The 19,477-nt window shown below is 40.1% G+C and overlaps 1 protein-coding gene across 3 annotated transcripts; it reads left to right on the forward strand.

Moving 5' to 3' along the window:
- The first annotated feature begins 2,673 nt into the window (after positions 1-2,673).
- On the forward strand, positions 2,674-6,008 carry LOC140886174 (phragmoplastin DRP1E-like). 3 transcript variants are annotated; one of them, XM_073292682.1, is made up of 10 exons: positions 2,674-2,765; positions 3,134-3,193; positions 3,299-3,383; positions 3,971-4,036; positions 4,296-4,490; positions 4,625-4,695; positions 4,787-4,839; positions 4,974-5,019; positions 5,561-5,743; positions 5,910-6,008. In XM_073292682.1, exons 4-7 carry the CDS (start codon positions 4,034-4,036, stop codon positions 4,806-4,808), a joined length of 291 nt encoding a protein of 96 aa, XP_073148783.1. In that variant the 5' UTR covers positions 2,674-2,765; positions 3,134-3,193; positions 3,299-3,383; positions 3,971-4,033; the 3' UTR covers positions 4,809-4,839; positions 4,974-5,019; positions 5,561-5,743; positions 5,910-6,008. The 3 variants fall into 3 exon arrangements, with proteins under 3 accessions (XP_073148783.1, XP_073148781.1, XP_073148782.1); XM_073292680.1 differs by lacking the exon at positions 4,974-5,019 and having other exon boundaries at positions 4,787-4,914; XM_073292681.1 differs by lacking the exons at positions 2,674-2,765; positions 3,134-3,193; positions 4,974-5,019 and having other exon boundaries at positions 3,241-3,383; positions 4,787-4,914.
- Positions 6,009-19,477: the final 13,469 nt, after the last annotated feature.

Consider the following 19,477-nt stretch of genomic DNA (forward strand, 5'->3'; position numbering starts at 1 on the left):
TGGTGCATTGGTCAACCCGAAGGGCATTACGAGAAATTCGTAATGGCCCTCATGAGTGCGAAAGGCAGTTTTGTGTATGTCCCTTTTATCCATCCGGATTTGATGATATCCAACCCGCAAATCCAGTTTGGAAAAAACTCGTGCTCGGCCCAACTCATCCAGTAGCTCATCGATAGTAGGAATTGGGAACCGATCTTTTATAGTGAGCGCATTCAAAGCTTGATAATTGACACAAAAATGGCACGAGCCATCTTTCTTTTTATCCAACAAGACTGGAGATGATTAGGGACTAATGCTTGATCGGATGAACCCTTGGTCGATCAATTCTCCAACTATTTTCTCAATAGCGTCCTTTTGGAAGTAAGGATAATGGTAGGGGCGTAAATTAACTGGAGTTGATCCTGGAAGTAAGTGTATGTGGTGATCAATGGTTCGGTAAGGAGGTAGAGCAATGGGCTCCTGAAAAATTCCTTGGTACTGCTTCAAGAGCGCATGCCCTTTTTCTGGAATTGGCGCATTTGCATCACTTAACTGCAGACAGGGTGCTTCCTTTGGCTCCTCAAAACTGTTTTGAATTTCAGCGAGAGTGTAGAGAGCGCAGATAGATTCGTTTTGCAAGAGCACACAGAGTCAGTTATAAGAGACAAGAACTGTGGGAGTGTGTTTATTTCCGGTCAAGCATATCTTCTCTCCTTTCCATGCAAATTCCATTGTCAGGGCCTCGTGGTCATGTAAACAAGGGCCTAATGTGCAGAGCCATTGCATTCCCAGGACAATTTCTTACCCCCAGATTGGTAGCACATATAGATCAATACGAAACTCATGACCCTACAGAAATAAAGGCACCTGCGGACACACTTTTTCGCACCACAAATACTGCCCGCTGCCCATGTATACCCGAAATCGGCGAGACTCGGTAACAGCCATTCCCAGCCTCTCCACCAGCCCTTCTTGCACAAAGTTATTGTGGCTTCCAGTGTCAATTAAGACTTCTACCGGAATCTGTTGATACCTTGCAGTAATGCGGAAGATTCGTGGATTAGCGGAGCTAGTAAGTGTATGTAAACTTACCTCAGCAATCCCATCCTCTATTTCTGGCAGTGGCGTGTTCCCAGGGACATCCAACCCAATCGGACAGTCTTTCGAGTCGTCCCCTAGTAAGACCATCACTCTATTTTTGCAGAGATGGTTGGCGCTAAAATTTTCATCGCAATTTAAGCAGAGCACCTTCTCTCTTCGTTCCTTCATTTCAGCGATGGTCAGTCATTTGATGGGCAGCTTTGGAGAAGGATGTGTATAGTATCGCCCTTCAGCCACCCCAAGTCCCATTTTCTCCCCTGGAGTGCGAGGAATTTGTGGAACCACGGTTTTTGTCACACCAGTAGTTAGTCCTCCAGCATGCAAGATTCCCTTCAGATCGTCATTTCTGTTTTCGAATAGTTGAGCTTTGTTCATAGCCTCAGTAAGACTCTTAGGTGGAGTAATGAGCAGCTCCCTTCGAATCTGGGGATTGAGACCCCAAATGAAAAAATTCAAAAACAGCGTTTCCTAAACTCCTTCAATCCAATTCATTAGAAATTCAAACTCCGTGCGATATTGGTTTATACTTCCAGTCTGCATCATCTTCGCAATTTTCCCCAAAGGGTCATCATACACCGACGCACCAAATCGTGCCTTTATCTCTGTTACAAAGTGATCCCATGTAACCAAAGAATCATGCCGGTCCATCCACTGGTACCAAGAGCATGCTTCCCCCTCCAAATGGAATGCAATCACCTGGAGTCGAATCTCCTGAGGGGTGGAATGTAAGGTGAAGTATTTCTCCACCTTGTATATCCAGTCATGTACCCCTTCACCATTGAATCGGGGAAGGTTAAGCTTGAAACCTCGCAACTGGCCAACAGGGTCATCTCCGACATTCCCCCCTTTCTTGCTTTTTTCTCCTTCAAAACAGAGAGAGTTCTCCGTAGCCCCTTGAGAGATATCGTGGACTCTCTGGTGCAATTGACCAAATCGCTGGTCCATAGAACCCATGTAATTCTCCAAGAGCTTGCTATAAGCCGACAGTTAATATTCTGAATGGGATTTGAATTTATTTTCCAGTTGCCTCATGGCGTTGGCGATATCTTCATTCTGCATCGTGAGCAACGAGAGCACCAAAATGATAAGATAGAGCACACTTCGAGTCTGTGCAAAACTCCTAGGAATTTCTTTGTATTGTTGTAAAAGTTTTGATGATTTACAAACACTCCTCTTTTCATCCTTTATACTCATCCTTACAACAAACTCAACAAGAACATAACTGTTTATTGAAAAAAAAAAAACGTGACTCTCCCTCACATGACGTAATCGCGCATCCAATTAGGTTTCCTCCTCCTTCTGGATTCTTCTTCTGGTTCGCTTCTGATTTCTTCTATTTTTGTTTCTTCGTTATTTTGTGTGGGCTGGACTTCCTTTTCATTTTCCACAAGACCTTTCAAGGCCCAATCTTTCACTTGTTGGCCCACTAAGTTATAATCCATGTTGAGGGAAACTGGGCTATCACTCTCCATCTCACAGTAAATCAACTTCAACAGGTTACACGTTTGTCAGATTCACCTTACACTGCTCATGTTTTTAGTTGATTTCCCCCAATATCTTTTGTTTTTTTTTGAAAATCATTTATCGTTTCATTTTTTTTACAGTTTTGATCGATTGGCTTGATTTTATTGTGTTTACTATAGATCATCGGCATGCACGACCTCAGAAAAATCAAAGCTCAAAAGGTATGTGACGAATTCAACCACAACGTAAAGTTCTATTCATCAGATATTGTCCTTAATTATGATGTTTCATTTTTATCGTGAACTATAATTTGGTCGATTTATAGAAATTTGATTGATATTGTGAACTCAATAGAGTTGAGTGACCTGTACTGATCGACGCTGTTAAACGGCTGCGTGTCATAGATATCTTAAAATACTTCACTATACCACTCGCTCATGCATTTTAGTGTTATTCTTGTTATTATCTTCTGATACCCTGTCATATGAGGCATGATATCCATTTAGACACGATTATATCCCTTATTTTAAAAGTTTATCCTCTTTATATTTGCAATTTTTCATTGATATTTTGTGTATAAACTAAACAGGGCCTGGATTAGTCCTTGACGTCACCCCGGATAAAATTGAAAAGTTCTTATGCGATCCATGTGAGAATACATTGTTCATTTTCTAGAGACTGAATATTTAGCAGGATGCCACTAACCTAGATGTTTTTTTGTGGACTTTGGTATACCTCGATCCACTCTGGAAAGTTTGTGAGGTAGAGACCCAGAATACAATGTAGATGTACTTCGTCGTGTACTATAAGGAGAAAAGAGGAGTATCGTGGATGCTCTGGTAAATTTCATCTTTTGTTTTTTTGATTCCTACATTTGGAGATTGAAGTATATTTGTTTTCACAATAATTTTGCGATCAATTTCTAGTTTGGTATTACACTTTTGTAACACTATTTTATCTATCGGAACCCTGACATCGATCGAAAGATCGCTTGTTACGTCTTCTTAAAAGGTCTTCCTGCTCAATAGATGATTCATGACGTTCGCCACTTTTTGTTTTTAGATCATTTTGTTTACAGGACTCTGACATGTAGTAAACAAATGCCAGGGTCCCTTGGATATGAAGAACAAGATGCAAAAAACACTTTTGCATCATGAGTAGGAATAAGCTGTTAATACATACATATATACACCCATGCTTGTTACATGTACGTGATGTGTTTTTTAAAAAGTTTCATATGGTGGCACTAGCGAGCTAATATAAATGATAGGGTGTAGATTAAGTTGAAGTATGACAACTGTAACCATGATGGTACCAGCACCAAAAAAAGATGAAAATTTGTACTTGTTCAATTGAAGTTTAATAAATTTTTCTTATTATAAATGGCTCATCTAACTAAGGGTGATTTTATGGCTCGATGAAGTAGATATCCTGTGATAGCAAAGGCATTGATGACTTCATGGAGATCCATTTTTTTATTCCTCTGTGAATGGTGAGTTATGATTCATATGACAACGATGGATGCATGACATGCAGAATTCTTGTTAAGGATAGGTTTTTTATTTTTTAGTATCTTTGGTTTCTTGTTAATGAGTCCTTTGAAGTTAGCACGCTTACTGTTTTTACATGATGTGCAGCTAACTCTTACTGAATATCAATCTTATTGAACCATAATACATTTGCTTTCTAATTTTTCATGCTCTGCAATGTTTCCTTTATTTAACTTTAAAATTTAATTTTGACTTTGTTAGGAACTCGAGGGTAGAGCGAACAGGCTCCAAAATCCATGGTTTGGAATAGTGAACCGTTCACAAGCTGATATCAATAAGAATGTTGACATGAATTATGCTCGCCAAAAACAAAGGGAATATTTTGAATCAAGCCCAAAATATGGGCATCTTGCTCACAAAATGAGATCAGAATATCTGGCAAAGCTTTTGTCTCAGGTAAGTTAACCCCAGGCTGAACTCTATTTTTTTAGCTTGATTAGGGTAATGTTTTTCTTAATAAATAGCTGAAAGTGATCATGATGAGGTTCTAGAACTGTTTTCAGTTTTAAGAGTTTTATGTCTATCTATAGGCACAATTGTACAAAATTTTGGAAATGTGTTGTGCATTTGATGGCATATTTAAGGAACATTTGGATGGCGGGTAATGCTCAAACACAATTGTTTTCTCTTATTTTTCATTTGACCATATGCATCAAACTGTTAAGATAAAAATATTATTTTCTTGTACTCAGCTCCAATGGACTTGGGACATGAAGATGTTGATATGTCCATTAAACTGTGCCGGGTGATTCCCAAAATTGACCTTTTTTGAGACTCACAACTAGCTTCTCTCATATTTCCTTTTTCTTATTATTTCAAGGTCAATTTTGAACTAATCCATATTTTAATTTTTATATAATTTTGTTTTCATGGAAGAAGGCTTCTTTGGTCTTGGAAATAATGCACTTGGACCTTCTGTACTATGGTATTTCTTCTACAGTGGTGGTTTTCTCCCAAAATGTTATAATCTTGCCAAAGATGCTTTCTCATTGTTTGCTCATGTGATTAACCTCAACATATTTTTATAAATTGATTCATATTTTGGAGCTAACAGTCCAATATAAGAAATAGATTACTCTGGGTAGCTCTGGAATTTCCGTTGTGTTTCTGATTGATGTCACGACTGACTTGTTGCACTGTGTTTGGATAACAATATACTCCCACTTTTCCTTACTTTTTCTAAGTTTTATTTCGATTTCCTTAAAACAATATATTATTCAGATGCTTTTGACTTTATTCTACCCTTTCACCTATGATCTGATCTTGAACAGTAGCTAATTCAAACTTTTTGCATGTGCATCATCTTTCCCTAACTTATCAGAACCAATTGTTTTCTTTTACCACACCTGTGTTTTTCAATGCACCTTTTTGTTTTATGAGTCACTGTATATCATGGTATTTTCTTTTGTAATACAATGATTGTCATTTATATTTTGTAATATTTGGTTTTTCTTCTTGTTACGCAGCTACATGCCAACTCCTGTGTTAGTCATTATCGATGTCCAGCCGAAAGAGCTTTGAACCAAGTAAAGTTAGGATTTTGTCTCCATGTAAACTATTTTCTAATCCCACTCATCCTGCTTATGATAGGAGTTAAGCATTTGTTAAGGGATGTGAAGGACACAACTATCAGCACCCTTGCTACAGAGGTTGTGTTAGCACCCTTCCCTCATTAGTGCACCCAAGTTTTTAAAATTTTAAAATATATTCTATTACAATCTTGTTCCTTTTTATTTATTGGATAAATTTTAATTGATGACATTCTGTCGGATAACTGAAGGAGGTAAGAGTCTTAGAAATCATTGTCTTGTGCAGGTCACTGGAAAACCTTCTGCTTTGAAGGGTTTGGATGCACGATTAAAAGTCATCCGTGACTATCTGGACCTTGATATTGAAGGGAAACTCCCATTAAACAGCAAAATATTCAACATCAATTGAATTGCATTCGCTGGTGTTGAACGAGGAGTTCCATCATATTCTGCGTTTGCAGAACACGAACGTGGATGGGAAGCAGAAGATCATGTTCGCTTTGTTCACGCCTCTAGTCCTTAGTTTCTGAACTTTTTTTGCATTTTTCTGTAGTGTTCATTGACTTAGAATTTTAATTTTGAGTGATTTGTAATACTAAAAAATTGTATATTAAATTTTATGTATGAAATTTTAAATTTTGGTTTATTTATAATTTTTTTTTGTTTTTTATATAGAAAAAGACAATGGAATTTATCCGTTGTCGTAGGGGGTATAAAATTGTTGTAAATGATGGTGTTGTCAAAACTGCACCCCTACAACAACGGATAAAATCTGTTTTCGTTTCTCTCAAAGACAACAGATTTTGTGTCTACGACAATGGATTTTATCTGTTGTCTTTGAGGGCAACGACAACGGATTTTATCGGTTGTCGTAGACACAAATCTGTTGTCTTTGAGGGCAACAACAACGGATTTTATCCGTTGTCGTAGGGGCGCAGTTTTGACAACACCATCAGTTACAATAGTTTTAAACCCCCTACGACAACGGATAAAATCCGTTGTCGTTTTGCGTTTTTCTTGTATTGGCGCGCAATGGAGGATATTGGGCTAGGGTTTCGGGCAGGGGCTAGGGCAGCAGGAAGGGGCTCGGGCAGGGTCATCCTGGGTCGGGTCGATGTGTTTTAGGGTCAAGTCATGTGGATACAGGTCTGGGTTAATTTATTTTGGGTCCGAGTATTTTAATTATTAATTAAGTGATTAATTAGATGTTCATGGGATTGGAATTTTAAAAAAAAAAATCCAGTAGTAGTATCGGGTCGTTTAACCAACTAAGTTCCCAACTTTCTTGTTGCCAACTACACACTGATTACCGAACCTGGGAAACCTGCAACTGCCCCATCGAATGGGGTGTAGCGAATAATGCTCAACACGAAGGTATGAGTATACACATACTATGAATGCAAATACAAATGCATATGAATGGGTACTGGGAACCTATCATAGATAGAACACTGCTCAGTCAAAGGAACCGTGGTATGTAAAACGCTGGGCCGTCGCATCAGAAGGTGGCTCCCATACCATAAACCGTGGATATATCTGGATCCAAAACCATGACATCCATGCACAAAATATAATAGGGCTGAGCGACCCCTCTATAGGTAATATCAATGGAAACAGGTTCATCGTGCCAATGCATGCAACATAATATCCCGTGGCATAATAAATGCACATATAATCAATGCCACATAAAACATGCAAACATAGAACATACATGCTCAACAAGGATATCTCGGATAGTACGTCCGTACCTCAAATCATGCAACTCAAGCAACCTAGCCGCCCGGGTACTCAAGTCCATGCCTATAAGTATATAATCACTATATCACTTATAGCTCTCTAAATGCCTTAACTAGACTAATAGATACTCACTTAAGCTAATCTGAGTCTAGTATAATATCTGCGTCCGTCGTCTCTTGGCCCTCGAAAAGAATGCCTAAAAGCCCCTAAAAGATAACTAGAAAGGAGAGGAGAGGAATTGGAAATGTGCAATGAGGGAGGGTCTCGGCACCGATTTATATAATCATCGATCCGAGGGTCCGATCTCCGAGATCGGATCGTCTGATCTTCCCAAGAAACCCCCTAAGTACACGTGTCCTCTTATCCAATAGGAGTAAGCCAACAATGTTCGGATCATCCAATCCTCAACTTCGGATTGTCCAATCTCCTAATGTTGTCACATCAAATCCTTATCTGTTATCGGAATGAGATCGGATCGTCCGATCTCTCCGGAGCATCCGAACTCCCATCCTAGCTTCAAAAGTGTTAGGATGGTTCGATCTCTTGGCTTGTCCAGTTCGGATCGTCCGAACACCCTAAACTCTAGGAACTTCTCCGGATCATTTTTGAACGTAATGAATTCGATTTTCCACTCCTCTGACTTATTTGAGAACTCCTTAATCATGTTTTAACCATCTTAAACATTCTTAGTCTTTATAATTGCTACAATGGAAATCGAGTTACTACATTCTCCCCACCTTAAGAGATTTCGTCCTCGAAATCAAGTCTTGGTCAACCCTGAGAATGCATTCTCAATCAAGATTCCTGAAACCGCTGATAAAACCATTATCTAAACCACAAGAAAGTCTAGCTTCTATCAACCCAAAATGTCCCATCGTAAACAAAAGTGATCCATTCATGCTAGATTACAACAGTACTAGATAATTGAACTTAGGACTTAATCTAATTCCATCCCTACACACCTCTGCCATAGTATCGAAACTGGTGTTGGAATCCTTCCCCACTCAAGCATCTACTGACTGAATCTCTCTAATACTCTGAAAATGTGTAGTCCAAAATAACATATGATTTATCCCAAAAATCCCATGTTTGGCCATAGATACAAAATCTCTCTTTCTATCGTGGAATCTACCTTACTTTATTATCGAGTAGTTAAATAGAGTTTCTCTAGCATTGCACTAATGCCTCTTAACTGATTTGAAACTCTAGCACCTCCCACGGTCCGTTTTATAATCATCGTTGGTCGATCCAACAAAAACTCAATCATCAAATTTCTAATCTCATGTATGAATTCAAGTGACAGTCTAATCACCCTATACTTGAGCAGATACACAAGACTTGTTTTATCCTTGTATCCCCATAACTTACACAGATATTTCCATCAAATCATACTAAGCAAAATCTTGGAATCCCAATGAATCTTGCTAAAGATTTTGACAATCTCGTCGCACCATCAAGCAATACCGTACATCCTTGCCGTTACCAAACTCATCGGCGGTTGATCAAGATAATTGATACCATACTTAAATCGAGATTTCTTTGATATCTAATTTATACCCCAAGTAATCAATGGTGATATTGTCTACTAGACTGTACCAAAATCACCTCACCCGTTCGTGCAACACTATGACTAACAACATTGTCAAAATAGTGTCATCATCCGATAACACGAGCAGTTCTTCTAACCACTTACTTTGGCATAGATGATAGTTGTGTTTTTGTTGCATTTGTTAGTATCATTTTTGTTGTTGTTTTGCATTAGTTGCATGTTTTATTTTAGCATTTTGTTCGTATTGTATTTTCTGTGTTTGCATGATGGGATTCTTGTTTTTGTGGTTAGGTCGCTTATTTTGCGGACTAAGATGGAACCTCGGAGGAACGGAGATTTGAAGCAAGGGAAATTCAAGTCAATTTCTGGAAATGCTCTCTCGCTCGATCCGCAAGAGTATGCAGATCGAGCGAGCTCTTATATTTTGAGGACAGTAGGATGGAACTTCTCTCTCGCTCGATCCGCAGATGTTTACCGATCGAGCGAGCCCTTTTTTTTACGTGAGGCAATAGCAGTTGAAATTTCTCTCGCTCGATCCGCAGAATGTTGCGGATCGAGCGGCGTTTTGTTTCGGGAAAAAAATTCATTTTTGAAAACTTTGTTAATTTAGTTCCTAGCCTTAATTAGACAATTATTCCATTTTAGTAGGATTTTTTATCAGACTTGTGGAGACACATTGGATGCTAGGTTTTTCTTCTTGAATTCTTAATTCTAGTTTTCTTCTTTTTCTTTGAATTTTATGAATTTTGCTATGAATCGTTGTAACTAAACTCTTTTACTTGGTTGAGGGAGACGAACCCTTGGTATATTTCATTTATGAGATTTGATTTGTAGTGTTTTAATCTTTATTAAGTATCAATTTTTGATCTATTTTATTTTATGTTTGTATGTGAGATTTTAGGATTGGTCATCTTAGGATTTTGTATTGCAAGCGATAGCTAAATTAGAATTCAAATCCGTAATTTTTTGAATAAACTAATTTGCGAAGCAACTACGTGTGATAATTTCTGCTGTTGAATTTATTATCTCGTAGGGTCAATTATTAGATAGGCTAAATATAACCGCTGGTGTTGTGTTGTCTAGTTTCGTCAGTTTTACTAGTTTGAATGCTACCGTGGATTTAAATCTAGATTGTTGTTATCGGGTTGGTCCATTGGTAAGAGTTAATTAAGAATGCTGTTTTCTAATTAACTAATATTACGGTGAAACAGGAATTAAATTTTCAATGATGAATATTTAATAAGATTAATTATTTTAGAAAATCGATGATTGAATAAATGAATATTAAGGGTGTAGTCGACCGATACTTAGTCTCGTCTCTTATTGAATTTCTCCAGTCTTTTATTTAAATTTTGCATGCTAGTGAATTTTGATTGTTTAAAGTTTTTAGTAGTTAATCCAAACTCCAAAACCCCCTTTTATTTTAAAGAACACTTTTAAATTTACTTTTTCTCGTGGGAACGATCCCTACTCACGCTACTGCATTATTTGTTTATCTGATTGAGTCGGGTAATTTGGGCGTATGCGATAAGCGCTACCAAATTTTGGCGCCGTTGCCGGGGAATGGTGTCAATTTTTTTTTGTGTTCATTTTCTTTTTATTTTATTTTGATTAATCTTACTGTCTTTTCTTTTCTTTGTTTCTAGTTCTTTTTAGTTCATGCTTTCAGGTGATCTTGTTGAAGAGGATTTTTTCTACGATCCAGAGATCGAAAGAACTTTGCATAGGCGAAGGCGAGAACTCCGTACGCAACAACAAGAAGTCGCGGCTAGAGCTGCTTTTCCAGAAGAAGAGATGGCTGCTAATGCTAACCTGAGTCTCAGACAATTGGGCACTCCTGATCCCAATCAACAACCTCTATGCATTAATTTTCCTACATTAGAAAATAATGCTACTTTTGAACTTAAATCTGGTTTAATTCACTTACTACCTGCTTTTCATGGTCTTGCAGGTGAAGACCCGAACAAACACTTGATGGAATTCCACGTGGTTTGCACTAGTATGAAACCCCATGGAGTGACGGAGGAGCAGATTCAACTGAGGGCCTTTTCTTTCTCTTTGAAGAGTGCTGCTAAGGATTGGCTATACTACTTGCCCTCTGGCTCTATCACCACGTGGACGGAGATGAAAAGGATCTTTCTGGATAATTTTTTTCCAGCCTCTCGAGCTGCGAACATCCAGAAAGAAATTTATGGCGTCAAGCAATATTCAGGGGAATCACTGCACGAATATTGGGAGCGGTTCAAGAAGCTTTGCGCTAGTTGTCCGCAACACCAGATAAGTAAAAACCAGTTGATTCAATTATGCTATGAAGGTTTGTTGCCTCATGACAGGAGCATGTTGGATGCCGCGAGTGGAGGTGTTTTCATGGATAAAACGCCGGTACAAGCACGGAATTTGATTGAAAATATGGCTGCCAATTCTCAACAATTTGGCACCATAAGGAATGATCATCCACCACGGAAGAACAACGAGGTAAATGTATCTTCCCTTGAGTAGCAATTAATTGAATTGACGACTCTTGTGCGTTAGATGGCTGTAGGGAATGGACAGACTGCGAAGGCATGTGGCATCTGCGCTGCAATAGGACACGCCACTGATATGTGTCCTACACTTCAAGAGGACTCAGTTGAACAGGTAAACGCTACTGGCGGATTTCCTGGACCACCACAACGAAAGTATGATCCTTATTCCAACACATTCAATCCTGGTTGGAAGGATCATCCAAATCTAAGATATGGGAATCCTCAAGCAAGTCAATCGGGGCCTCAAGCACCACGACATAATCAAACTTATAGGCCGCCGTACCCTCAACAGCAATAGCAGAGACCTCAGATACCAACTCCAGGTGAGTTTCTCGAAAATATAGTTAAGGAACTTGCCACTAACACTGCATCTTTTTAACAGGACACCCGGGCAAGTATACAAAACTTAACCACTCAAATGGGACAGCTAGCTACAGCAATCAACAAGCTGGAATCACAAAATTCCAGCAGTTTGCCATCTCAAACTGTGCTGAACCCAAGAGAGAACGCAAGTGCGATAACTTTAAGGAATGGGAAGGAGTTGAAAATGAAGGATAAAGAAGTTGAGGTTGAGCCCAAAGAGAAGCTGAAAGAAGAAGAAGAGCAAAAGGTAAGTGATGAAAAATCATCCAAGGATGATTCGCCAAGAGGTAAGTTTCCTCCTTTATCTGAATATAAGCCTATTGCCCCTTTTCCCTTAGCACTTAAGGACTCTAGAAAAGGTGAGGGGATTAAGGAGCTCTATGAAACTTTTCGTAGATGTGAGGTCAATATTCCATTGCTAGATGCAATTAAGCAGGTACCTCGATACACAAAGTTTTTGAAGGAGTTGTGCACAGCAAAGAGGAAGCAGACATTGAAGGGCTGTAAAAAAGTGGAACTTGGTGAGAATGTATTTGCAGTGATCCAAAGGAAACTACCCGCAGAATGTAAGGTTCCAGGTATGTTTTCTATCCCATGCACTATAGGGAATGTTAGACTTGAGAAGACCATGCTAGATCTAGGAGCATCAATTAATGTTATGCCTTATTATATATGCATCCTTAAAACTTGGCCCATTGAACAAAACTGAAATTGTCATACAGTTAGCGGACAGGTCTAATGCATACCCTAGGGGAGTAGTAGAAGATGTGTTGGTGCAAGTAAATGAATTAGTGTTTCCTGCAGATTTTTATGTGCTAGACATGGAAAACGGTGATCATAATAGACCTATTTTGTTAGGCAGACCGTTTTTGAAAACTTCCATGACGAAAATTGATGTTCACAGTGGCACACTTACTATGGAATTCGATGGCGAGGTTGTAAAATTTAATATTTATGATGCCATAAAATTCCCTGATAGTGATGATTGCGTGTTTTCTGTTGATATTGTGGATTTCTTGGCACAAGAGTATTGTGAGCATGCAGGGAAAGATAATCTAGAGGTGGCTATTACAGCACCCATTATGCATACGGAAGATGGAATTCGATGCAATCAAGAATTAGAAGAGATTGAGAAACTTTTGAATAGTTCTCCTGAGCTACCTCAGTCAGGTAATGTCTCTTACTTAGCTTTGCCAGTTTCTAATACTAGGTGTCTTCCATCTGTTTTGCAGGCACCAGAGGTTGAATTGAAGACACTTCCAAACCATATAAAGTATGTTTTCCTTGGTAAAGGAGAAACATTACCGGTTATCATCTCCAGCAGCTTGGAATTTGATCAAGAGGAGCGATTAGTCAAGGTGTTACAAGAGCACAAGACTGCTATTGGGTGGACCATAGCAGACATTAAAGGAATTAGCCCGTCGACATGCATGCACCGAATTTTGATGGAGGAAGGAGCAAACCCCTCACGTCAGTTTCAACGCAAACTGAATCCACCGATGATGGAGGTGGTAAAGGCTGAGATTCTGAAGCTACTAGAAATTGGGGTTATCTACCCAATTTCTGACAGTCAGTGGGTCAGTCCGGTCCGAGTGGTATCCAAGAAAACCGGAATCACCGTTGTGAAGAATAAGGATGACGAGATAGTTCCCACCCGTATTCAAAATGGGTGGAGGGTTTGTATTGACTATAGGAAGCTGAATGCCGAAACCCAAAAGGACCACTTTCCTTTACCCTTTATTGATCAAATGATTGAAAGGTTAGCATGTCATCCTTACTATTGTTTTCTTGATGGATATTCTAGTTATTTTCAGATTGCTATCGCGCCAGAGGATCTGGAAAAAACGACATTCACATGCCCATTTGGCACTTTTGCTTATCGACGGATTCCCTTTGGACTTTGCAACGCACCGGCCACTTTCCAACGGTATATGGTTAGTATTTTTTCAGACTTTATTGAGAATATCTTAGAAGTTTTTATGGATGACTTCACTGTCTATGGTGATTCCTTTGAAAACTGTCTATCTAACCTTGCACTTGTCCTTAAGAGGCGTGTCGAAACCAACCTCGTTTTGAATTCTGAAAAATGTCACTTTATGGTTGGGCAAGGTGTGGTTTTGGGTCATGTTGTGTCATCAAAGGGGATAGAGGCAGATAGAGCTAAAATTGATATCATTCAATCTCTACCTTACCCCACATATGTGCGGGAAGTGCGTTCTTTTCTTTGCCATGCAGGTTTTTACAGGAGGTACATTCAAGATTTCGCCAAGATCGCATCCCCCATGTGCAGGCTATTACAAAAAGATGTGTCATTTGAGTTTGATGAGTCATGCAAATCATCCTTTGACAAATTAAAGAACTCCTTGACATCTGCACCAATAATGCGACCACCGGATTGGAGCAAGCCCTTTGAGATTATGTGTGAAACCAGTGACCTATGCCGTCGCGCTGTCTTAGGCCAAAAAGTTGGGAAAGCATCGCATGCTATCTACTACGCTTCGCGCATTCTGAACGATGCCCAACGAAACTACTCGCACTACTGAAAAGGAGCTTTTTAGCAGTAGTTTTTTTTCTTTAGATAAGTTTCGTTTATATTTACTTGGTGCTAAGGTTATTGTTTATTCTGACCATGCAGCTCTTCGTTTTCTGATGGCGAAGAAAGAGGCAAAACCAAGGCTGATCCGATGGATACTTCTGCTGAATGAATTCGATATAGAAATCAAAGACAAAAGAGGGGCCGAGAATCAAGTTGCTGATCACTTGAGTCGTCTAGTTCATATTGATGAGGAGCTGAATTTGTGTGACGACTTTCGTGATGAACAGCTGTTTCTCGACGACCACCGAATTACCATGGTACGCATAATATTGTGAATTATTTAGTTACTAATGGTTTCCCCTCTGAATTTTCTAAGGCACAAAAGACAAAGTGAGAAGTGATGCGAAGTATTATGTGTGGGATGATCCATACTTGTGGAAAGCACTGCGCTGATCAAGTTTATACGACGATGCATTCCCGCGAGCCGAGGTAATCCCTATTCTCACGTTTTGTCATTCCTATGCATGTGGTGGCCACTTTGGACCGAGAAGGACATCGATGAAGGTGTTGGACAACCGATTCTTCTAGCCCATCCTTATTTCAAGACGCCTACCTATTCTGTAAGTCATGCGCACAATGCCAAAAGACTAGGAATCATCTCACAACGAAAGGAGATGCCTCAACAACCCATTCTAGTTTGTGAGATCTTTGATGTTTGGGGCATCGACTTAATGGGACCCTTTCCGAATTCACATGGTTCTATTTATATATTACTTGCTGTGGATTAAGTCTCGAAGTGGGTGGAAGCAAAGGCCACCCATACTGATGATTCTCAAGTTGTTGCAGAGTTTATCAAGCATCACATTTTCTCTAGGTTTGGAATTCCTAGAGCCCTCATCAGTGATAGAGGCATACACTTCTACAACCGAACCGTGGCGAGTCTACTGAAGAAATATCATGTGACGCATAGGATTTCCACGGCATATCATCCACAATCCAACGGTCAAGCTGAGGTATCCAACGGAGAAATCAAATCTATCCTAGAGAAGATCGTGAATCCTACGGAAAGGATTGGAGCTTGCGATTGGATGATGCCTTGTGGGCTTATTGAACTACGTTCAAAACGCCGATTGGAATGTCACCATATCGATTAATTTTTGGGAAAGCCTGTCATCTGCCAGTCGAATTGGAGCATAGATCCTATTGGGCTATAAAGAATTTCAAATATGCAGATGGATGAGAGCGGCGAACATCCAAAGCTGCAGTTGCAAGAATTGGAAGAGATCCGCAATGATGCTTATGCCAGCTCTAAAATTTACAAAGACAAAACAAAGGCATTTCCATGACAAGATGATCTCTCGACGAAAACTTCTAAGTCGGTCAAAAAGTTCTGCTATATCATTCACGACTTCGGTTGTTTCCAGGTAAGTTACGTTCGCGTTGGAATGGACCTTTTGTTGTCACTAACGTCTTTCCTCATGGTGCAGTCGAAATTCAAAGTTTGGACAAAACCAAAACTTTCAAGGTGAATGGCCACCGGCTTAAAAACTATTATTGAAGGAGTCCAAGTGAACGTCGTTGTGGAAAAGCACGATATCACTCCCGATGCTCCGCCAAATGTCAAATAAATCACGGCATGCAGTCGAGCTATAGACTGACTGCAAATTTAGCGCTGATTGGGAGGCAACCCAGTGTTTCTTTCCTTTTTACTTCTGCTCGTTTTTTATTTCTTTTACTTTCTTTAGTCTTAATTTTATGTTTATGTTGTTTCTTGTTTTTCAAAAATTTTGAAAAATCCAAAAAAATTTAATTTTTGTTGTCTCGCTCGATCCGCAATATCTTGCAGATCGAGCGAGAGCTTCTTTGCTCGGGACAATAAGGTTAACAATTTGTCTCGCTCGATCCGAAAATATCTTTCAGATCGAGCGAGAGCATTTTTTTCGTCGGGACAGTAAGTTACATAATTTGTCTCGCTTGATCCGCAACATCTTGCGGATCGAGCGAGAGCACTTTTACCTTAATAAAATGCCGACTCCCTTCCCCTTCTTTCTTTCTTTCCTTCTTATTCTCTCTTTTCTCTCTTGTGTCTCCCTACACCCCACCTTTCGTTTTTAGCTAATTTTCCTCCCTAATTTCATATTTCCATCTTTTAATTCGCAGGGTAAATCTCTCGGAAGTTACACCACAACTCTTCGGACGCCATCTTCTCCGATCATCTTCTCCGGCCTCTCTCATGTCACGCCTACCACCGGTCACCATCCTCGATTTTTGTCGTCGTGGGTTATTTTCGTCGAGCTTTTCTCCTTAGGCATCTCCTAGACGTAGTTCTTCATTGTTGATCTTGTGTTCTTCAAGGGGTTGCCCGATATTCTTTGCACGCCAGGTGTTCGAAAATTTCCTCTTCCCTTTGCTATCTTCTTCCTACTATCAATGGGGCCCAAACGCACCCGACACCAAGGCGAATCCTCTTCTCGGGCTGCTGATCGTTCCTATGCCAAGTTCGTCGGCCACTTTGTCAATGACGCCACTCGTCATCGGTACTTCGAAGACAAGATCAGTCGTTCACCCATCCCTGAACGTGGTTTTGAAGAAAACTTTGGCCTATCCAGATAGTGTCCATACTATTCATGAGCGTGGGTGGACGAAATTCTGCGAGGATCCTCCGCCAGCTGTAGTGCCGCTTGTCCGCGGAATTCTATGCAAATGCAGCTGAACGAACAGATAGCAAGGCATTTGTTCGGGGGAAACTGATCTCTTTTCATGCCCCATGAGGCTGAATGCGTTATTGGATATACCGGACGGTGGACGACTTGCTCTACCAAAGCTTGCAAAACGGCCCGCATTTGGATGAACTACTTGAACATACTAGCGTACCCCGGTGCTACATGGCTCAATCCAGCTTCTATTTTGACCTTCAAGGAGCGGTTCTTGCGTGTGATTCCTGCAACATGGCATGCTTTTGTGATTCGGCGTCTGATGCCGATCTTGCATTCAGTGACGTCAGTTAGAGCGCGCCCACCATTCTTTATGCGCTGGAAATAGGAGCACCCATTAATGTGGGGCGGGTTCTTCATAGCGAGATCCAAAAGTCCATCCATAATGTCACCCGTGGGTCTCTATTTCCCCATTATCATCTCTGTTTATGCTTACACGCCGGCATTTTAGTTCGGAATGATGAAGAGTGGTTGTCACCTCAGCGACCACTCGACTCCGCTTTCATCGAGGCAAAGAGGGGCGCACCGTGTCAAGCATTTTATGCAGGATGGTCACTTTCAACCACCAGCGCAAGCCCAGCCAAGGCCACCTCATCCTCTTCGGCGATCTCAATCTGATGCCATCCGCGAACTCACGGCTTTCGCCCAACATCAAAATGCATTACAATACAGTGGCGGCGCAGAATTCGCAGGCTTTGGATTCTATGTTGCGCAATCTGACAATCCACCATGGTCTTGATCCAAATTCTATGCCAGCCGCTCTGCCGTATCCACCACCTTTCCTATTCCAATACGCCGCCCCTTTCCTTCCTCCGGAGGCTGAAGAGGAAGATGTCGCAGACCTGTGAACCAGGGGAGTCCCGTTTTGCATTCTTGCATTTCATTTCTGTTTCGTTGTTTGGTTGTGTTTTTCTTTTTTTTTGCATTGAGGACAATGTGTTGTTTAAGTGTGGGGGGTTGCATTACATGCATTTTGTTTCGTTGTTACATTTTCTTGTGTTGTTTATGCATCGTATGAAAGAGTGGGTGCCCAGTGAGCCAACTTGTGGCTAAGGGCTTTGATGACTCTTTGTATAAACAATCTTTTGTTTAATATAATTTACACTTTTTATTAATGGCAATGACTTTATTTTCTTCATATTGTTATATTATGATATACTATTGTTGTTTTGATAAAGACCTTGAATATACTATAGTGTATGTAAGATGTGGTAGAACATGGGGATGTCTATCATGAAACACATCTTATAGTCACTGTATATTCTAAACTGTTCCTAGTCGATTGAGCCGTCCGATAATAAGGATAAGGATCGCTCGAGTGTGAGACTAGCATTTGCGATGCAGAGTACACGTTTCATTGGTAGGGAACATAGAGATGTTCGAAACATGCAAATGGATATTCATATGATGAATGATCGAACTACCCTATCCGGACTTTCCAAGTGGTTATCACTTATCGAGTGGATATAGTCCGCGGTTTTGGTTGTACACCATTAGTCCTTACTACTTGAGACATCATTGAGACTCTATATGCTAGTACTGTGCTTTGACTCGTTTACCAACTCTATTGGGGTCATCAGGTGTCGGGATTGGGTACAGTTACAACACATGTAGGAGTCAATGCTTTGTTGTCAAGGATTCACCACATACTTGCGAGTGTGGATATCCTATGCGATCTGAGGAGATATTAGTGTGACGAATCTCTTGCCAGAGTACATGATGTGATTTAAGAAATGGTTTCTTAGTAGCACATGCGATGTCACTATTTGATCTTCAAGATGCATTGCATAGTTATCGAATCTCGAGCGACTTTCGATATACCAATGGTTGTTGATTCGATCGGGATATATGGATGAAGGGACCGTACTGTACGCTAACCAAAATCTACTGGTTCTTGTAGGCACTATCAGTGATACCTAGGGAATCATGGGGCGATGTTTCTAGGCGCTCATACCATGATTCGATGGGCAAGTCGGAAATTGTTGTTCCGAGTCACAAGGAGTTGTGAGCCCACGGCTAGCTGTATCCCTGAACCATTGAGGGTTACACAGTGTAATGGATTTTTAATCCCCGTTGAGATAGTTAAATTTAAAGAGTTAAATTTAATGAACGAGAGAAGTTGGACTTCTTATTTTAAGAGTAGAGAGAGTGAGATTTCGCTAAAAATGACATAGTGATGGGAATTTTCAATGTAGAAATCAAAGCTGAATTTCGGGATTCAGAAAAATTTATCTCCAATGACATTTAATACAAGGTGTCACCCAAGAAATTGTTTCTGTGCACAATGGTAAAATGGTTTATCAATCGGAGTAACGAGGACCATTTTATATTAATTTCTGAAACAGCCCCTGCGGGACTTTGCTTGTCGGGCCTGAACTTATGACTAAAGGGCCCTAAGCTGTATTCTAGTGGCCAACATTATAACATAAG

This window comes from Henckelia pumila, chromosome 3 (genome assembly GCF_033568475.1).
Source record: "Henckelia pumila isolate YLH828 chromosome 3, ASM3356847v2, whole genome shotgun sequence".
Classification (NCBI taxonomy): Eukaryota; Viridiplantae; Streptophyta; class Magnoliopsida; order Lamiales; family Gesneriaceae; genus Henckelia; species Henckelia pumila.